At 32.5% G+C, this 17,944-nt stretch overlaps 6 protein-coding genes across 6 annotated transcripts; 2 read left to right on the top strand and 4 right to left on the bottom strand.

Moving 5' to 3' along the window:
* Positions 1-1,848: 1,848 nt before the first annotated feature.
* MONOS_16355 (uncharacterized protein) lies at positions 1,849-2,762 on the bottom strand (the record flags this gene model as incomplete). The annotated part of the gene is made up of 1 exon (XM_067869266.1): positions 1,849-2,762. The coding sequence occupies one exon, from the start codon at positions 2,760-2,762 to the stop codon at positions 2,247-2,249; it is 516 nt and encodes a 171-aa protein (XP_067732747.1). The 3' UTR covers positions 1,849-2,246.
* A 305-nt stretch (positions 2,763-3,067) lies between these two features.
* Positions 3,068-5,193, bottom strand: MONOS_16356 (uncharacterized protein; the record flags this gene model as incomplete). Its single annotated transcript, XM_067869267.1, has 4 exons — positions 3,068-3,189; positions 3,347-3,427; positions 4,227-4,899; positions 4,972-5,193. 4 exons carry the CDS (start codon positions 5,191-5,193, stop codon positions 3,068-3,070), a joined length of 1,098 nt encoding a protein of 365 aa, XP_067732746.1.
* Positions 5,194-7,821: 2,628 nt separating this feature from the next.
* MONOS_13302 (uncharacterized protein) lies at positions 7,822-10,983 on the top strand (the record flags this gene model as incomplete). Its single annotated transcript, XM_067865995.1, has 9 exons — positions 7,822-7,836; positions 8,010-8,055; positions 8,110-8,238; positions 8,293-8,378; positions 8,444-8,534; positions 8,679-8,791; positions 9,220-9,921; positions 10,177-10,291; positions 10,531-10,983. 9 exons carry the CDS (start codon positions 7,822-7,824, stop codon positions 10,812-10,814), a joined length of 1,581 nt encoding a protein of 526 aa, XP_067732745.1. The 3' UTR covers positions 10,815-10,983.
* On the bottom strand, positions 10,925-11,699 carry MONOS_13301 (putative Swi5). Its single transcript, XM_067865994.1, has 4 exons — positions 11,447-11,699; positions 11,348-11,391; positions 11,220-11,305; positions 10,925-11,150 (listed from the first exon to the last, which is right to left on the bottom strand). Exons 1-4 carry the CDS (start codon positions 11,696-11,698, stop codon positions 11,086-11,088), a joined length of 447 nt encoding a protein of 148 aa, XP_067732744.1. The 5' UTR covers position 11,699; the 3' UTR covers positions 10,925-11,085.
* Positions 11,700-11,826: 127 nt separating this feature from the next.
* Positions 11,827-12,499, top strand: MONOS_18571 (putative protein cornichon). Its single transcript, XM_067871602.1, has 3 exons — positions 11,827-11,853; positions 11,908-12,306; positions 12,365-12,499. Exons 2-3 carry the CDS (start codon positions 11,915-11,917, stop codon positions 12,399-12,401), a joined length of 429 nt encoding a protein of 142 aa, XP_067732743.1. The 5' UTR covers positions 11,827-11,853; positions 11,908-11,914; the 3' UTR covers positions 12,402-12,499.
* MONOS_13299 (putative multisubstrate pseudouridine synthase 7) lies at positions 12,435-17,755 on the bottom strand. The gene is made up of 17 exons (XM_067865991.1): positions 17,576-17,755; positions 17,369-17,512; positions 17,188-17,319; positions 17,069-17,141; positions 16,937-17,011; positions 16,240-16,810; positions 15,833-15,921; positions 15,573-15,690; positions 15,355-15,439; positions 15,102-15,204; positions 14,850-14,916; positions 14,428-14,552; positions 13,895-14,193; positions 13,527-13,702; positions 13,283-13,348; positions 12,833-13,129; positions 12,435-12,650 (listed from the first exon to the last, which is right to left on the bottom strand). Exons 1-17 carry the CDS (start codon positions 17,672-17,674, stop codon positions 12,527-12,529), a joined length of 2,643 nt encoding a protein of 880 aa, XP_067732742.1. The 5' UTR covers positions 17,675-17,755; the 3' UTR covers positions 12,435-12,526.
* Between the last annotated feature and the right edge of the window lie 189 nt (positions 17,756-17,944).

The raw sequence follows: 17,944 nt of genomic DNA, 5'->3' as shown, positions 1-17,944 counted from the left end.
AAAATTCAATAAATAATCTGATCAAATTTGTGAGAAAATGATTCGAAGGCTTAATGTGATGGCGTTGATTAATGAAAATGTCGCATCTGAATCGTGCAGTTCAAGTTTGTTTGAAAATAGAAATCCAAATAATGTGCCTGATAATCTGCAATAAATCAACGAAGATTGACATCTGTTGCTAATTGGCAGAATTCGAATAACATTCTTGTCTTTTCCTTTTGAAACTGAAAATGATGTTTATCCTTTTGAGTTGACAACACAAACGAACATAACATTCTTTGAGGATATTGGAAAACAAAACAAATGAAGAAGAAGGCAAAGAAGAGGAAAAAGAGGAAGAAGAGAAAGAGAAAGAGAAAGAGAAAGAGAAGAAGAACGAGAAGAAGAGGAGAAAGAAGAAGAAGAGGAGAGAAAGAAGAAAGAAAAGAAGAGAAAGAAGAGAAAGAAAAGAAGAGAAAGAAGAGAAAGAGAATGACAAGACATATTGCAAAAGTCTATGAATTCTAATAAAAATCCTATTTCTTCATTAAATTCCTCTTCTTCTTCCTCCTCCTTCTTCCTCTTCTTCTTCTTCCTCTTCCTCTTCCTCTTCCTCTTCCTCTTCCTCTTCCTCATCTTCCTCTTCCTCTTCCTCTTCCTCTTCCTCTTCCTCTTCCTCTTCCTCTTCCTCTTCCTCTTCCTCTTCTTCCTCTTCTTCCTCTTCTTCCTCTTCTTCCTCGTCTTCTTCTTTCTTCTTCTTTTCTTCTTCTTCTCTCTTCTTCATTTCTTCTTCCTCTTTCTTTATTCTTTCCTCTTTCTCTTCTCTTCTCTTCCTGATTCTGTTGCTCCATAAATCTGTCCCGTGACAATTTCTTTCGTTATTTTATTTTTTTTTCCTGTTCTCCTCTTTGCCATTCTCAGATCTCAATATGTGTTCCTCCAAATGTTCATGAATCACTTTTCCTTTTTCAAAAGCCTCGATGAATGCTTCATTTCCAGCTCTCTTTCTGTGAGTGTGAGTTTCTCGTTCACATCTTTCACAACTTCAATTAGAAAATTGGCTATCGCTGAGCCATCCTTCATCCTTTCCGCGTTTTTCATCCCTTTTTTAGGTCAATGCCTCATCGGCCTCCCTTCCCAAAAGCTCCTCTTCTTCCTCGTGTGGCTCATCCACCTCTTCTCATCTTCTGTGCGTGTTGAGCCAGATGTCCCATTAAGAGAGAAGGATGAAGAATTAGAAAAAGCTGATAATCAAAGGGGTGGTTTAAGTGGATGCTTCTTCTTCATCCGCTGATTCTGCATCTGATGAGCTTTCCTTGTCCCTCTGCGGGGCAGCTGGATAACAGCGAAGTTCTTGTCTTCCTTCTCTTTCTTCTCTTTTCAACTTCTCTTCTTTTTTGAATGAAAATGCAAAGAACAGTGTTAATCTTCAACTGGCTTGGCATGCTTTTCGCAGAAGTCTGAATGACACTCTTCTTCCCAGCTGTCACTTATCCCCTAACATTCATGCATCTTATGCAAATTGCCTTGATGCCTCCGTTTTCAGCACTTCCTTTGCACTTCTCTATGTTTTTGACAACTCATCACGTCTCTTTCACCTCTTTCTGCATCTGTCAGCTTGGCTTCTCGTGTGTCCTGCTGTGTGATTGTGCATTCAAATAAATCGGCTGCTCAATCGCTTCGCTGTTTGCTTCGTCTGCTGCTCAATGAGCATGTCCACTTCATCTCCTGTTTGCTTTCTTTGTCTTCCTGTCGCTCTCCTCTGAACTCTCTTTCTCTTTTCTTTCGATCTTTTGGTGGCTTTTCATATGTTTGCAGGTTCCTTTCTTGGGATTTTTCTTCTTCTTCTTCTTCTTCTTCTTCTTCTTCTTCTTCTTCTGAAGCGATGTTTGTAATCTGATGCAATGAAAGACGATATCTCCAAAAGTTTCTCTCCATTCATCTTTCTTTGCCTCTGGTATTCTTTGAACAGCCCTTCTTCTTCTTCTCTCTCCTTTCTTTTCATCTCCTTCTGCTCTTTGAACTTCTTCATCGCTCAACTGTCTTCTGTCTAATTGATCTGAATGTTGGCTTTGCATTCCCCTCTCTTCTTTCTCTTCTTCTTTCTCTTCTTCTTCCCAACCAGCATTCGCTTTATTATCATCTCATCTCAATCTTTGCCGTCTTCCTTCTCTTCTTCTGCAGACTTAGCTCCTGTCTTCATCCACTCAAAGCTCTCTTTCCTTCTCTCTTCTTCCTTCTTCTCCTTCAGCCCAAACTCCTCTTTCTCACTTTCTTCTCTTGTTCTCCAATACACTTGGAATGTCTTCAATGCTTCTTTCAATTCGATGGATGAGTGGCAGACGAGGAAACTTCTGTTTGGCTGGCACAGAAGAAGATGTCATGATTGAAAGAGAGAACATCTTCAGAGCAAACAGCTCATCCACACACACATTGCAGCTGGGGGTGAGAGATGGATGAGATGATGAATGAAGACTTTTGGGGTTGGATGAAGGGCAAGTGGAGAATGAGGAAGATGAGGAAGATGAAGAAGAAGTTGATGAACAAGAAGAAGGAGAAGATGCCTTGGAGGAGAATGAAGAAAGTGTTGATATGATTGGCAATTGAGATGAAAGTGAGGAAGAGGAAGAGGAAGAAGAAGAAGATGATGATGATGAAGCAAATGAAGTGTGATCACGAAGGTGAATGTGAAAGAGGATGAATCTCTTCTTCTCCTGCTTCTGCTTCTGGTTCTGTTTGTTGCTCTGCTGCAGAACAGCTTGCCGAAGAGCATTCCTTTTCATCACTCAAAACACTTTCTGTCGAAGTGGCTGAAGCTGACATTGACAAGCTCCGATTCTTCCATTTCTTCTTGCGTCTTCAATTTCCATCTCCTTTTTTTCCCCTTTCCCTCAAAATTCGTCATTTTTCTCTTACTCTCTCCTTCCCTCTCCTTCCCTCTCAGCCTTTGAAGATGATCCTGCTCCTCTCTTTCCAATCCCCTTCTTTCAACAATCTTCTCATCCATTCAGCATGCCCCATCCCCGATTGACTGCGTGTGCCATTTCTCTCCAAATGGAAGAGAGCGAAGATATGTTGCAGCTTTCACTCAGACTGTTGATGCTCCGCTTCCAAAAAAAGAAAGAAAAAAGATACATTCGCTTTCTTGTTGGGAAAGTGGAGTGAAGAAGCGGAACCTTGTCGAGCAGGCAGCCAATGACGATGATGCAACTTCACACAAAAGAATTGTTGAGAAGAACAAAAATCCAAAAAGATATAAATAAAAAATGAAAGCAGATTGTGAAATGGAAACAAAAAATAAATACCTTCAAAATACAGACCATTTCGGAAAAGAAAAAGTTGCTAAACAGCACACACATAAACAAACCTCCATTCAATGGCAATGATGAACCATTCATATGAGCATTTCCGATTCCAAGAACAAACGGAAAAGCCACTGGCTTGTCGCCTTTGTGAATTATTCATGATTCGATTTTTTCAAAAAAAGAAATGCAATTCTCTTCAAAGACACAATATCGCTTCCCATACGAGGATGGACAATCGACAAAGTGGAAATGTCGAAGACACATTTGTCGGTGCAGTCTTCCAAAAAGAGAATAAAATCAGAATTGCATAAACAAATTCATTTCTTCTTTCATGAAATTCAACTCCCTCCTTCGCTTGCATCGTTCTATCTGCCCATTGCAAAAATAAAGCATCCTTTTCTTCTGGAAGCGCGGATAAGAAACACCCGAAATGAAAATTGTTCAAACATTCATTTCGCAAAAAGAGAAAAATCACACATGGAAATAAAAAATCTGGCTTTTAAAAAAAATGCATATACATCTGAAACACATTGAATTAGGCATTTTGTGAAATTTTATGTTGGCCTTTGCAATTTGCAACGAGGCCTGTGCGATTGAATGCTTCAAAATCTGTTCGAAAACAAAATGTTTTTCAAGTGCGCTTGACAATTGCTTGGCACAGATAAAGTTATCTCCCCAGCTCCATCTAGAATTCGCACAAAGAACTGATACTCAATCCCATCAAAAAACGAATCGAATAACTGGATCAAAACCAAATCAAAATTACAGAATGTTTTTTTTTTTCAAATTATTTGCAGAATGTCTTTGAGAAACAACATCAAATTCGTATGAATTAAAATAAAAAAATAAAATGAAATCAAATCAAAATATTTTGTTTCGCTTTTGTCCTCACAAACAAGCAAGTTGGGCTCAACTTAATAAAAGCGAAATGCTCTTGAAAACTCACAATAATGTCTTCAAACCCTTCTTCCTCAAGTCTTTCGTATAACTCCTCTCTTATAGTTTTTAGATCTTCTTCTTCACAAACAATCCCAGGTGTGATTGACAGTGCCTCATAAAGCTGAAAAATGAATGATTTGCAAAACTCTATTTCATCGTTTTCAAAAGCTGATTGCCTCATTTCCTCCAAAATAACTTCGACCGCCCCGCTTTTCAGCAAGGCTTTCACGCGAACCGATTTCTTAAAGATCATATTGCCGAGGACTCTGATGCATTCCTTTGAGACGCTTTTGTGGTTTTCTTTCGATGCTCCGTGCAGCCTCACCAAGCATTCTAATATCTCATCGCTTTCAAACCGCAGCGAGTAGCATCGAGAAATGCATTTTTCTGTTATCGCAATCCATCTTTTGACGAAGCCAACCACCATTTCTTTTTTCACTTTATCTTCATTTGGCGTCCAATCCACGTATTTTATCAGATGTTCCATTTCATTTGCTGCCTCTCTCGCAAAATGTAGCTCTTTCACAATCACTTCTTCTAATCTTCCGCAAACACTTAATCTTTGTGTCAAAAACTGCCAAGCTGACTGATATGCAAGTCGCGTTAGATTGTTATGTTCTTGATGATTCAATATGATTTTCATGATTTCATTCAAGTACACTTCTTGTTCTATCCTCTATTGAATGTTCGTTCAATTTCCCATTAATTATGCAAATTAATCCAGAAATGAATAAAAAAAGGTTCACACCGTTTTATATCCAATGTTTCCCAAGGAAACCAACGCCATTTCCACTTCATTTCGTGTTTCTTTGCTTTCATCCTTCCTTAAAGCAACTCTTAGAAGACAGGACATAATTACTGGAGTCAGTGTTTCTGGTATTTCAATATCAATGTTCATGGAATAGCATTCGCATAAATCAACCAAATTTGTTTCAATCGTTTCTTCTTCAATAATCATTTTCTCGAACATTTCTTTCAGCACAGAATATTTAAAAGCAGGAAAATAGGAAAATTTTAAGTATTTGCGAAAACCAACGGCCTTCAACAATATAATCGCATTTTCCAGTGACATTTTTTGTTCTTTAATCATTTGACCAATTTTATTGAAATTCCCTGGGAAGCAAATACATCCTAATTCAAATGAGTTCATCTTATCAACTAAATTCTTCATTTCAATTACCTTCTGACTTTGTTCAGCTGATGTGGAATTGTTGAGCTCATGCAACAATTCTTCGGCGGAAATACGAAAAATAATAATCTTGCAACACAAAAGCACAACGGCACACTTGTAAACTTTTCTGATATCAAAGGCTCCTGAATTTCATTAAACGTGATGATAAAAAAGAGAATTTATGTTTGTTTTCATAAGTCAAATAACAAAAACAAATTATCTTCAAAGTTTTAAAAATAACTTTAAAAGTTTAACTTTAAACTGTGCATTTGTCATTCAAACTTATTTATTTGTCGCAAATAGAAATAAAATAATTAGTAAATTTTTATCTTTTTTTATAACTTTTTGATCAAAAAGGGAGAACTTTTTGGTATTGTGCAAAATATTTGAGATTTAATGAATATGTTGACAACTTTTTATTATTTCTCAGTTCACTGTTAAATCGGATTAAAAGCTTATAAAGATGAAGATATTTATGATATCATATGAACAACCATCAGAAATGTTCAAAAAATATATTGTAAGTAAACATGTGTTACAGATTGAAACATTTTTCCCACGTCCGTCAGTGATTAAAAATCCGTATCAGTATTGGTATTTGAAAAAAAAAAAATATTTTTTCAGATTTTTGGAATTTTCGTTGAATATTTCAATAATAATAATTAATCCATTTTCTTTTATTTTTCGAACTTTTCTTTGTTTCATAAATTAATTGAAAATTCTTTCCCTGCAGGAAACTGACTCCATTGACAGTCACTGACTTCACTGATGGTCCAATGATCAATAAACAGATATCGCATTAAATACAGGACATCGCACAAAATTCCGGACAAGATCGATTTCTCAATAACCGCAAGAGGAATGATTCTGATAATTTTCCTCAATATATATCTCATAAATACAAACTCATTTTATATACAAGAATTACATTTTCGTGTAGACTAAATTTTTAAATAAATAATTTTCGAAATCTCGGAGAAACTCAAAATTCTATTTCTCCGAGATTTCAATTATTATTTTTTTTCTGAGCACAAATGAGGCTACTCAAAAAGTTTTGTAAATCAATTGAGTTTGCATTGATGAGTTGCATTTTTTTAAAAAAATTATCAGAATCATTCATCTTGCGGTTATTGAGAAATCGATCTTGTCAGGTATTTTGTGCGATATCTGTATTTAGGAAAAAAAATAGGATTTCTTTGGTTCTCAAATTTAATCGTATCCTCCTGTGTTTAATTATCTATTATTTGGGATGAAATATTGGACTTCAGGCATTTTCCTTAAATAATCATGCATCTTTGATGAACTATTTGTGAACAAATATTTTAAAAAATGTTTTTAATTTTTTTTAAAACTTGTGAGGTCAAAAAACATAATGTTTTAATATCAATGATTCATGTTCGTTAATATGAGAATCTTATTTATTTAGAAAATGCAAATTGTGTTATTAAAATAATATATGTGAGAAAGTTCTGATACTTTATTCTTTAAAAAAACTTTTCATTCTATGTTTTCTCCCATATGGGACAAAATTCTTGCATTTATGAATAAATAAATGATTTGTTCAGAACATTTCTTCTATCTTGTAACTTCAATTCTGACATTCTCGTGCAAAATTAGACAATAAAAATTTCAATAGTTGAGTCACATCTTTGAATGCAATGTGTTGAACATAATTCAAAAAGCAAATATTTTTGTCCCATTTGTGGAAAAATATGAACTTTCAAGCTTTTTTTGCACAGAGCACAATTAAATTGTTTCTCTCATAACTTTGTTAAAAACTTTCTCAGATTAAAAAATAAAAAAGGTCTTCATATCTTAAAACAGGAATTGTTGATATCATAACATTATGTTTTGTCATTTCACACGAGTTTCAAAAAATGAACTTATTCTTTTCATATATTTTGATCAAAAAGTTTATTCACAACTCATTATTTTCAATGAATAAGCTTGAGATTACATATCTCCCCTTATAAGAATTATACAAATTTTAACAAAATAAATCCAGAAAAAAATTTTTTAACATTTTCGAAGAGCAAAATTGGAATGAATTCTTTTGCGTTCTGAATCCTGTTCCAATTTATTTTTTCTTATCTTTCTCTCAATTTTTTTAAATTTTCTGTATTATTATACATGACGATGTTAGACTCTCAATGATAAATTTGCAGAAAATACAAGAAACAAATATAAATATTTTTCTAAAATTGTAGATTTATACCTCATTTAAAAATTTGAAAAATATGTGTTCAAATGAATTTCAGTATTAATGGTTAATAAAATTCATGAACTACAATAAATTTTTTTAAATTTTTTTATCAATTTGCGAACACTGTGAAAATCAAAAATTTTTTTGAACCATCATAAAATATTAAAATAGAAATAGAAAGAGTTTCTTTTGATTTTTCTAAGATATTTTAGATTTTCGAGTTTATGATCTCGAACAGCGTACTGAATAATTTACAAACAACTTTCCTTGTTTTAAATGCAGTTCAGTTCCTGTTAGGAGTTGTTATATGCTATTTAAGCTTTTCACACCAAAAATTGCTTCCATTGCTGATTTATTTATCAATTGTTTGCATCTTTATTTATTCATAAATTCAATTCCTTAATATAACAAGTCTTCAATCATTTTGATTTTACTATCAACGTTTGGATTTTTTGCAGGTATCTTCATTTGTATCAAATTTAAAAAGTGAAACAAAAAATAAAAAAAAATAGGAATATACAGGAAGAAACGTTGGGGGATAAAGTTTTTGTACGTTTACGAGTTTTTTGCAGTAATAATGCTGCTTATCGCTGTGGGAGCATTCTTTGCATTGCTTTTGACAAATTCTCTATTAATTGTTGGTATGCAAAAGGTTTTCAAAACCACAAATTTCATTTTATTTATATTCCTTTAAGCTGCGGGAACAAAGGATGGAATCGAGGTTATAAGTGAAATATCTCCGCTGAGATGCGAGCCAAATACGTTCTTATGCATCCAAAACGTTTGTTTTGTTTATTGCCATTTGAACAAGCTTTTTATAAATCGTGTTTGCTTTTCAAAATTTAGACAATTAAATCAATCCAGGGGAATGTTATTGTATTTGCAGTCGTTGCATTATTTGTCATATTAACTCTTCTTGGTTCAGTAATAATAAATTGTGTGCATTTTTCAGAATATCCCTCAGAATAAAAAATTCAAATAAAACAATTATTATTTATTTGCATATATTTATTATCACTGCTTTCGTCCCGCTAAAAATTTGAATTCTGTCAAAATGGATTGCAACACTCGTCAACTGAAGTGTTTTTCCTTCCCTCTGATTTTCTTGCAGCCAGTTTTGCATTTTCTTCTGCAATGCTTCTGATAGTTGGCCTAGTTATAATTGGCGTCGGAACATTTCTGTATAATTATGTTGTTTGTTTTAATGCGAATTTATTTTTTTATCATTTTGATTTTTGGAAAAACAACTTTTTCTTTTTATTTTACATTTTTATTATTATAATTTCTGATTTTCTGAAAAAAACCGAAATTCTTTTTATGAACGGAAAATGCGGGGCTGTCGATAATATCCACTTTCTTAGGGCTTTTATTTCTTTCGATGGGTATGACAATATGAATTCTGGATTTTTGAAGAGTATAAAGACTTTCTGTGAAACAATACAATTTTTGTTGAATTTCTCTCTTTTTTTCCCCCTCCTTTCATTTTTTGTAATTCATTTGATAATTTTACCATCATCATTATAATCATTATCATTATCATTATCATTATTATTATTATTTCGTGTTTGAATGACTGTACAAACCCTCATTAATCCATTTATTCATTCATTCTTTTTATTCAGCCCTTCATCATCCTTATTGCTGGGGGAGGGGTCTTTCTATTCCTCTCTCTCGTCTCCTGCATATCGGCAACATACAGCCGGAACTACAGAAAAGAAAGAAGGCGCACATCAAACCTGAAAAGCGGAGAAATCGAAGGTGATTTGCTTCGTTTTGGATCGAAAAAGAAAGAAGAAGAAAGAAACGAAGAAAGAAAGCGAAGAAGAGGAAGGAGGATGAATGGGAATGAAGAAGAAAACAGAGCACTTGAAGGAGATGAAGAAGAATACGAAGAAGAATACGAAGAAGTTGGAGAAAGTGAAGAAGAGGAAGAAGAAGAAGAAAGAAGCAGCAATGAAGATAAATCAGTTGCAAATCCCACTTCTTCACAAACACTTCCAACAGACACCTCATCCACTTCATCTCAATTAGCTCTTCCTTCAACATCGTCATCGTCGTCATCATCTTCTTCTTCCTCCTCCTCTTCATCATCTTCATCTTCGTGCTCGTCTTCGTCCTCATCCAAATACCATCCCCACACAAGCTCCGCTGAGTGGAGGGCAGCGCAAACAGAATGGATGCGCCAGTCAGAACAGAAAGAAAGCTGCGAGCAGTGGCTATTTGTTGTCTGCCTGATTGCCACAGATGCAGCTGCACTTGTGTGTGCAATTGTGTGCTTTGCCAGCCCGGGGAAGATGGTGGACACGATTATGCAGGATAGATTTGTATGAGAATGAGAATGAGGACGAGGATGAGAGGGGGAAAAGAGAAAAGAGGAAAGGGAAGAAGAAGAAGAAGAAGAGGAGGAGAAAGAGATTTTGTTCGTCATTGAAAGAAATGTCATAGAAATGAACGAGCGATTTATCAAGAGACACACATTTTATTTTCTTTTAATGATATTTATTTTATTTCCCATTTGATTCTCTTTTTCTATTTGTCATATTCAAATTTGATGAAACCAAACATATTCATCTTCTCAGGCGATGACTGCATTCATGGCACGTTTCACGATTGCTGCCTCTTTTTCATACAAAGACAGACAACAATTCGCTACAGTCGCCGCAAAGTCTGTTTTAGGGCTTGTTGGAGGATTCGGTATGTTTCTATCATTTTAACATTTATTTAATTATTTCATTGAAAACTTATCTTTCTTTTGCATATGATCCCCCCTCCCCAAACCTCCATCATTATCCTTTTTGCATCATATCCAATGAATTAATTAAATCATTTGTTCTTTTTCATTCATTCAATTCATCTTCCTTCCCTCCTTCCTTTCTTCCTCCAATTATAACCATCAAATTAACCACATCTCTTCTTCCTTCCAACAACACCAGGAATAATCATTTTTGTGTTTCTTTCAGCGCTGGCTGTCTCTTTGATGCTCTATTTGTGCATCATCAAGCCCTTTCTTCTGCGTGTGGAGCACAGTTTGCTTGACGACAACGAATTAGATGAAGAGATGATCGATGAAGACTTGCAGTCACTTCAGGAGGAAAGTGAGGACGAGCTGTTTGACGAGACAGAGAATGAAGAAAGTGCTGAACATAACGATAATATTGAAGCCAACACTCATAACTCTAAGAGAAATAACGAAATAAGCGATGAAGCCAATGGATAAACAAACATCTGAAATATTTGTTACAAACGCATCTTACTTCTCTTTTTATGCCTTATCTTCATTAGCATTGCTTTTTTTGTTTTATTGTTTTGAAAAAATTTGAATTTTTTATTTCTTATCAACTATTTCGAATATATATGTAAATATTTCATTATTTTCAACAAATAAACACAAAAATATCAAAAGAAAAAAAGCTCAAGCATTCAACAAAAAGAAACATAAAAGCCAATTGTAAAAAATTCAACACTTTGATTGCGAGATATATTTTTAACTAGTCATCAATTGAAATACCGAATTTCTCGTACATTTGCTTGACTGTCATTCCTTCAACTTCCGCTAAAAAGACAATGTCAAAGGACAAAAAAAAAACTCCATCAATAAAAAGAAAAAATACAAATTAATTACCATATTTTCCAAGCAAAAGTTGAGCGGCATCTTTGAGATCGTTGTATCTGTGAAGCGCATCAATAACCTCTTGGGATTTTGGAAGGCTAAAAAGAATATGTAACATAATATGTCAAAAAAGCAAATACCTCGAATCAGTGGCACTTTTCTTTGACAAATGATTACTCAAAATCTTAAAAAAATCAAAATAAATTTCTTAAAAACAAAACAACAAAAAACAATCACACAGAGTTAGATTTTTTTATCCAGCATGTCAGATGTTGCTTAGCATGTTCTTTTCGGAGATCATTTCTCCAAAATAACGTCACTGATTCATGTTCTATTTGATAAACATGATGTGCAATATCTTCTCTTTGTTTCAACAAATCATAAACTTTTTCTTGATCTTCTGTAATTGAAAATTGTTCTATAAGTTCATCAAAGGAATAAGGCCTTTTTCCTTCCAAAATTACACCTGAACACTTTTCGACAAGATCCATTGCAACCAATTTTTAATTCAAATTTCATTATTTCTGATTTTAATTGGACTCATGAAATAGATATATAAACAATAAAGCGAAGTGCATTTTTATTCATATTTTTTGAAATACTTATAGAGGGTTAAATTAAGATCAACTTTTTTTGTTTTTTTGCGGTTTGCTTTTGCTAATATGTTTATCGAAAGATTTATTTCAACAATTTTTATTAGTAGTACAATGATTACAACAGGAGTTGTTGTTGCTGGTGGCTTTATTTTCTTTATATTTCTTTTGCTTTGTTTTTGGGAATTATACATAACGACAACTCTCGGAGATTTGGAAGCAGATGCCATTTCTGCAAAAGATCTATGCGATCAGATAAATCCCTTTTTACTACCGGAATATGTTATTCATGCAGTCATTACATTGTTCCTTCTTTTTATCAGAAAATGGATATTTGCCTTGTTTAACATTTGCTTGGTTGCATTTAATTTCAGGCAACTTTATAAAAAGAAACATCTTTTTGATTGCATGGAATTAAGAAGGAATGATGTCTTGAATCAGCAAAAGAAAATGCATTATTTAAAACTTGGATTTTTTGTCGTTTGCTTCATATGGTCACTAATCTCGTATGCATCATTTGCTAAATTCATCAATTTAAAACGCATTTTTTTTTGCTTAAATCAGGTTTATCGTTGACCTTGTGAATAGAATCATTAATTAAAAACCAAGAAAAATAAAACATAATAGAATAATTCAAGCATCCATTTCATTTTTTTTCATTTTAACTTAACAACGAAAAAGTGATTTATCATAAAAAAATATTCATCGATACTTTATTGTTTCTCTTCATGCATTTTCTTCCACATTTCCTTCATTTTCGTCGTTATCTTCATCAACTGCCAATTCTTCTGTATTTTCCAGAGCCGTTTCAGCTGTTTGTTCCTGTGTGTTTTGAATCTTCATAACTTCACTGAAAATTAAAATGTTTGTTTGAACGAATGATTTTGGAGGAAAAGAAGAATGGAAATAAATGTTGAGTTCAGGGAAAAAAATGGATGAATGGTTGAAAGAGAAAAAGAGTAAAGGAATAAAAAATTTCAAAAGAACACATGATAAATAAGAAAAGGAAAGGAAAATGATTCAGAAACAAACCGAAGCATGACAGTTGCATAGCAGCTTGTTCGAAGAGAAAAACTGGCAAGACATGCCAATTTGAGTGATTCTGATGATTCTGAAGTTGAATCACAGGAAGAAGAAGAAGAAGTAGAAGAAGAAGTAGAAGAAGAAGTAGAAGAAGAAGCAGAAGAGGAAGAAGCAGAAGGAGGAAGAGAAGGAATCGACTCTTTGGTTCCTGTTAAGTCTGCTTTTTGAGTATTTGAAGGAAGATTAATATCATCGATGTCACGTCTTGTGAATATTTCATCGTCACTTTTGTATGAAATACACTTCCTAAAGAAGAAGGTTGCATGAAAAAGAAATAAAAAACATGATAAATAAATAAATAAGAAAATAAATAAGAAAAACAAAAAAATCAAATGTATATTTGAATGTTTCAATCATTCAAACAATTATACAGCAATATTATTTCTTCTAAAAGCAAACCAAGTCATTTTGTATGGCTTTTCGATAAGCTTTCTGTAATCTCCTTCGAGAAAGAATGAAGTGTCTCTGATTAAAAAAAAAAGAAGGAAAGAAAAGAATTCAAAAAAATGACATTATGTGAAAACTTATCAATAAAATGTAAAAAATACTAAATACATATAGATTTTTTTAAAATTCAATTTGAATAAATTTCAAAGAATTTTCTTCAAATGCAATATTCTCCCATTTTTCTCTCAAAACACACTTTTCGTCTCTTTTAGTCATCAGTGCATCAAACGTGCCATCTTCTTTCAAAATTGCAGAAGCAATTTCGCCAACTTTATTTTGGGGCAGAATTGTGGAAGCGCCGGGGAGCGGAATTATCACGTCGGTGATTTTGTATTTCCCACTTTCGGCTTCTTCTTTGGAAAGTACTTTGACCTTAATTGTTTAGAGAAAGGATGAAATAAACAGAAAATACAAATAATCATAATAATAATAAAAAAATGGATTAAAAAGAAAATAGGAATAATAATTTTGTTTGTATTTTGCTGAAATTTCATTGAAATATCATCAAAAACAAGAAATTCTTCTTCTATTTGCTCAAACACAAGTTCCTCTTTTCATTCACACTTTTCTCTTCTTCTTTGATTCGTGTGCCCATTCGGCGTCTCCCTCTGAATTGTATTCTTTCCCGTTTTCCATCCAAATCTTTTTCAAAACGCTGCCACCTGCTGTTTCTGCTGCTTTTTCATTGAATTTCTTCATTTTCCCTTCTCTTTTTCTTCTTTGTCTTCGAGACAATGTTTGCTCTTCTTCTTCTTTTGCCTCTTCTTCATCAGCAAACACCAAATCCCCTTCAACACATTCAGATGCGCCGTATGTTTCAATCCGAACAGACGCCATTTTGTTGAATATCACGCTCTGATATGCTGAAATGATAAGAGATTAAATAGAAAAGAATAGAAAAGAAGAAAAAATTAGACAGATTGGGAAGAATATTCCATTCATATAAAATAGATAGAAAAATTGCAGATGATTACAATACATCAAATACATTTCATTAATAAAATTATTATTTATTTATTTATTTATTTATTTATTTATTTATTTATTTATTTATTTATTTATTTATTTATTTTTATTCCACTTCCCCCAAAACAAACCGTGTAAATATAGCAGTCTCAAATGCCGTGGGAGTTGGCTAAGAGCATTCCAATAGTTTGTTGCTCCGTATTTTTCCAGTCCAAACAGAAGCGACCGTTCAATCTGATGCGAACGAGGGAGAGCACTCATTTTGTGATGGATGTTCATTTCATTGGGAAAGATGATATTCAATGAAGATATTAACAAATAGGAAAAAAGGAAAAAAGGAAAAGAAAAAAAAAAAGGAAAAAAGGAAAAAAGGAAGAAGAAAAGAAGAAAAGAATATTTAGAAAGAAAGATATACATATACAAAAAAATTGATAGATAGATAGAAAGATAGATAGACAGATAGAAAAACGAAAACAAAGAAAAAAGGAATTTAATTAAAAAATACAAAAAATAATAGTTATTTCAAATTAGTTAAAACGCAACGAATAAAAACCTTTGCAGTGTCGATATAACTCCTTTTTCGAAAAGAAGCTTTTTCCCTTCAGCAATACGCGGAGTATCTAAAAACAGAAAGAAATATTGAGAGAATAACAATTTAATAAAAAAATCAAATATCAAAACGATAAAAATCTTCATTATTTTATTTCTCTTTAATTTCTCTCTTTCTCTTTCTCTCTCTTTCTCTTTCTCTTTCTCTTTCTCTTTCTCTCTCTCTCTCTCTCTCCCTCTCTCCCTCTCCACAAACCAGATGGATGAGGAGCCAAAATGAGTCTGACAGCTCCTTCCCAATCGCCCTGCAGCATCACTTTGCCAATGACATGTGTTTTGATTGAGCCTGTTCCAAAACGCTAAAAAAAAATAAAAAATTCATTTGAACAATAAGAAAGAATGAATTTAAAGATAAACCAAAAAAGATAAAGTTGATATAAATTTTTATTTTAAATAGAAAAAGAATAAAATGAAAATATATTTAATTATTAAAAAGATTGAAACAAAACTTGTTCTCCAAAATAATTAATGAACCCATGTTCAGCTACACTTTTCATTGCGGCATTGACAATTTCCTCATTTTTGTTGATGTTTCTGTTTGAAAATGCAAATCAATGTGAAAAAGAATAAAATAAAATAAAATAAAATAATTAAACAAATAAATAATATTTATCAATAAATATAAATAAATATAAATAAAATATTAAATTTTGACTATAAATCCAACCTTATTACAATTGAGAATCTATTTCCGCTGAGTTCTCCAAGACGCATTCCAGAATGTGAATAAGAAAAGTTCCCCAGAAAAATATTGGGAAACGCTCTATTCACACTCAACGCTGCTTCTAAAATGAAATTTAAAAAAAAACAAAAAACAAAACAAAACAACAACAACAACAACAATAATAATAAAATATAATTTCATTATTATTCATTTTAATTAAAATCAATTAGGAATATTTGAATGAAAGAGGTTTCTCAACAAACGAGGGTTAATTCTTGACAGAGCCACTTTTTGTGATGTGCAAGCAACTCGATCTTTTGTCCCTGCAAAAGTGATTGCTTTTGCACAGCATCTTTAAAATCACATAGAAACACAAAAAACAAAAAACAAAAAAAAAAAAAGGAAAATATTGAAAGAGAATAATAATAATAATAATAAAATTTCATAAAATGATGAAGTTTTAATTAAAAAGAAAAAAAACGATTATTAATTTTAACATCATCAAAACTCATTCACATAATTCTCTTTGAACTTTAAACAACAGACAATACGAACAATCTCATCTCACTCTGCTCTTTCATATCAACCATTCAACATAAACATAAATCAAATCTTTTCATTCAATCACATTCAAATACACATTCAGCTTCATACACACACACACACACACCCGATGGCTCTTCTGATGCTCTGAGCAGCGCTGATGGTGTCTGCCTTCTGTTTGTACAGCACAGCCACCAAAAAGTCTCCCTGCTCGTTTGGCGCTCCTCTTCTGTCATATCCTTTTGCCGGCAATCCAGTTGAATTAACGTTCTCCTTCTCCTTCTCTCTTTCTCTTTCCTTTTGGAGCTTTCTTTGCTTTGGGTTGTGCGAACGGCGGGAAGAAGAACGAGGAGCGTTGACTGAGGCAGACGAAGAGGATGGGCTGATATTGTCTGATGGGGTTGTTGTGCATTCAATTGAAGAAGAAGAAGAAGAAGAAGAAGAAGAAGGTGATGATGATGATGAAGAAATTCCAATTTCATCTGCTGTTAAATTTGAATGTTTTTCTGAATCCAAACAAAAACTCGTTCTTTTTTGGGGAATTTGAAATGAGCTTAAAAGCGAAGAATGAGTTTCTTCCAAAATGTCCTGCTCATTCAAGCAATTCTCTTGTTTGTTCTCTTCAGATGCCTCTTCACTCTTCTGCTCTTTGTCTTCATTGCTTTCTTTATCACTTTTTTTGGTTTCTTCGCTTTTACCTGTTTGAAAGTTGAAAATTTTTTGTTTTATGCATTAAATAAAAATTGCAAACAAAAATGTAGAAAAGCATATTTTTTTAAAAAGATTCATTGAAAAACTTTCAAATGTTGAAATTCTTATCATACATAATTTCCACTTCTTAAAAAAGGACTGAGATTTTTCATTCAAAAATGCTCTAATTACCCCTGGGCCAAGAGAATCTATTGAAGCATGCAAAATAAAAAGTAAATATTAAATTTTAGTCACAATCAACAAACCAGAACTCAAAAAAGGAAAATATTCTCTTATCTTCTGATGAATTTTTGTTCTCTTTTGCTTGTCTGAACAAGGCTATCATAAAAAAATCTGAAAAATCTACATAAAAAATCGTGGAAACTTCAAATTCCATGTCTGCATTCGTTGTCTTTTCTTCCCAGTTTATGTTTCCATCAATGGAAAATAGATTTTTTATCCAATTTGTGAATCTACTTTTTGAATTCTCATCAATATCAATTTCTGTAAAAAAAGCCTCATATAATCTTTAAGATAACATAAAAATGTAATATTCCTTCACATACCATAAGTGATTCCTCATGATTATAATTTTGAGGCTGTAGTTTAGAATTGTCTTCCTTTTTCAATGAATTGATAGCTTTTGGTATTTCAAAATTTGTTAGACGCACTATGCAGCCATCTTCATCAATTTCATGAACAATAAAATCCTTAGTTATAAATCAAAAATAAATTGTCTTTCCGTTATATATCATTGAAAAATTATAACACACTTCTTCATGAAGTTTTAACGTTCCATCAAATCCATCTAATTCTTTATCAATAAAACATAATATCCCGTTATCATCTTGCGAGAACTGTTCGTCTGACATTTAATGTTTAAACAGATTTAAAATTTAAATTGAATTTGAATTATTTATCTGTTAAAAGAAAAAAATATCTTTTCCTTTTTTGATAAATAAATAATGGATTCAAATAACTATTCCATGATTTTTCATGAAGTTGAAAATGATGAAATACAAAATGATATTGACGTTTTTGCAGAGGTTGCTATTTATTCCAAAAAAAAATAATAATAAGTTTTTCATTTATTTGAGATTTTTTTTTTAAGTGCCAATTATTTTTAATAATTAAGGCTAAAT

The sequence above is a fragment of the Monocercomonoides exilis genome, assembly GCF_001643675.1.
Source record: "Monocercomonoides exilis strain PA203 chromosome Unknown scaffold8-1962414, whole genome shotgun sequence".
NCBI lineage: Eukaryota > Preaxostyla > Oxymonadida > Polymastigidae > Monocercomonoides > Monocercomonoides exilis.
The sequence above is the reverse complement of the archived record's forward strand: the minus strand, read 5'-3'. Positions and strand labels throughout refer to the sequence as shown.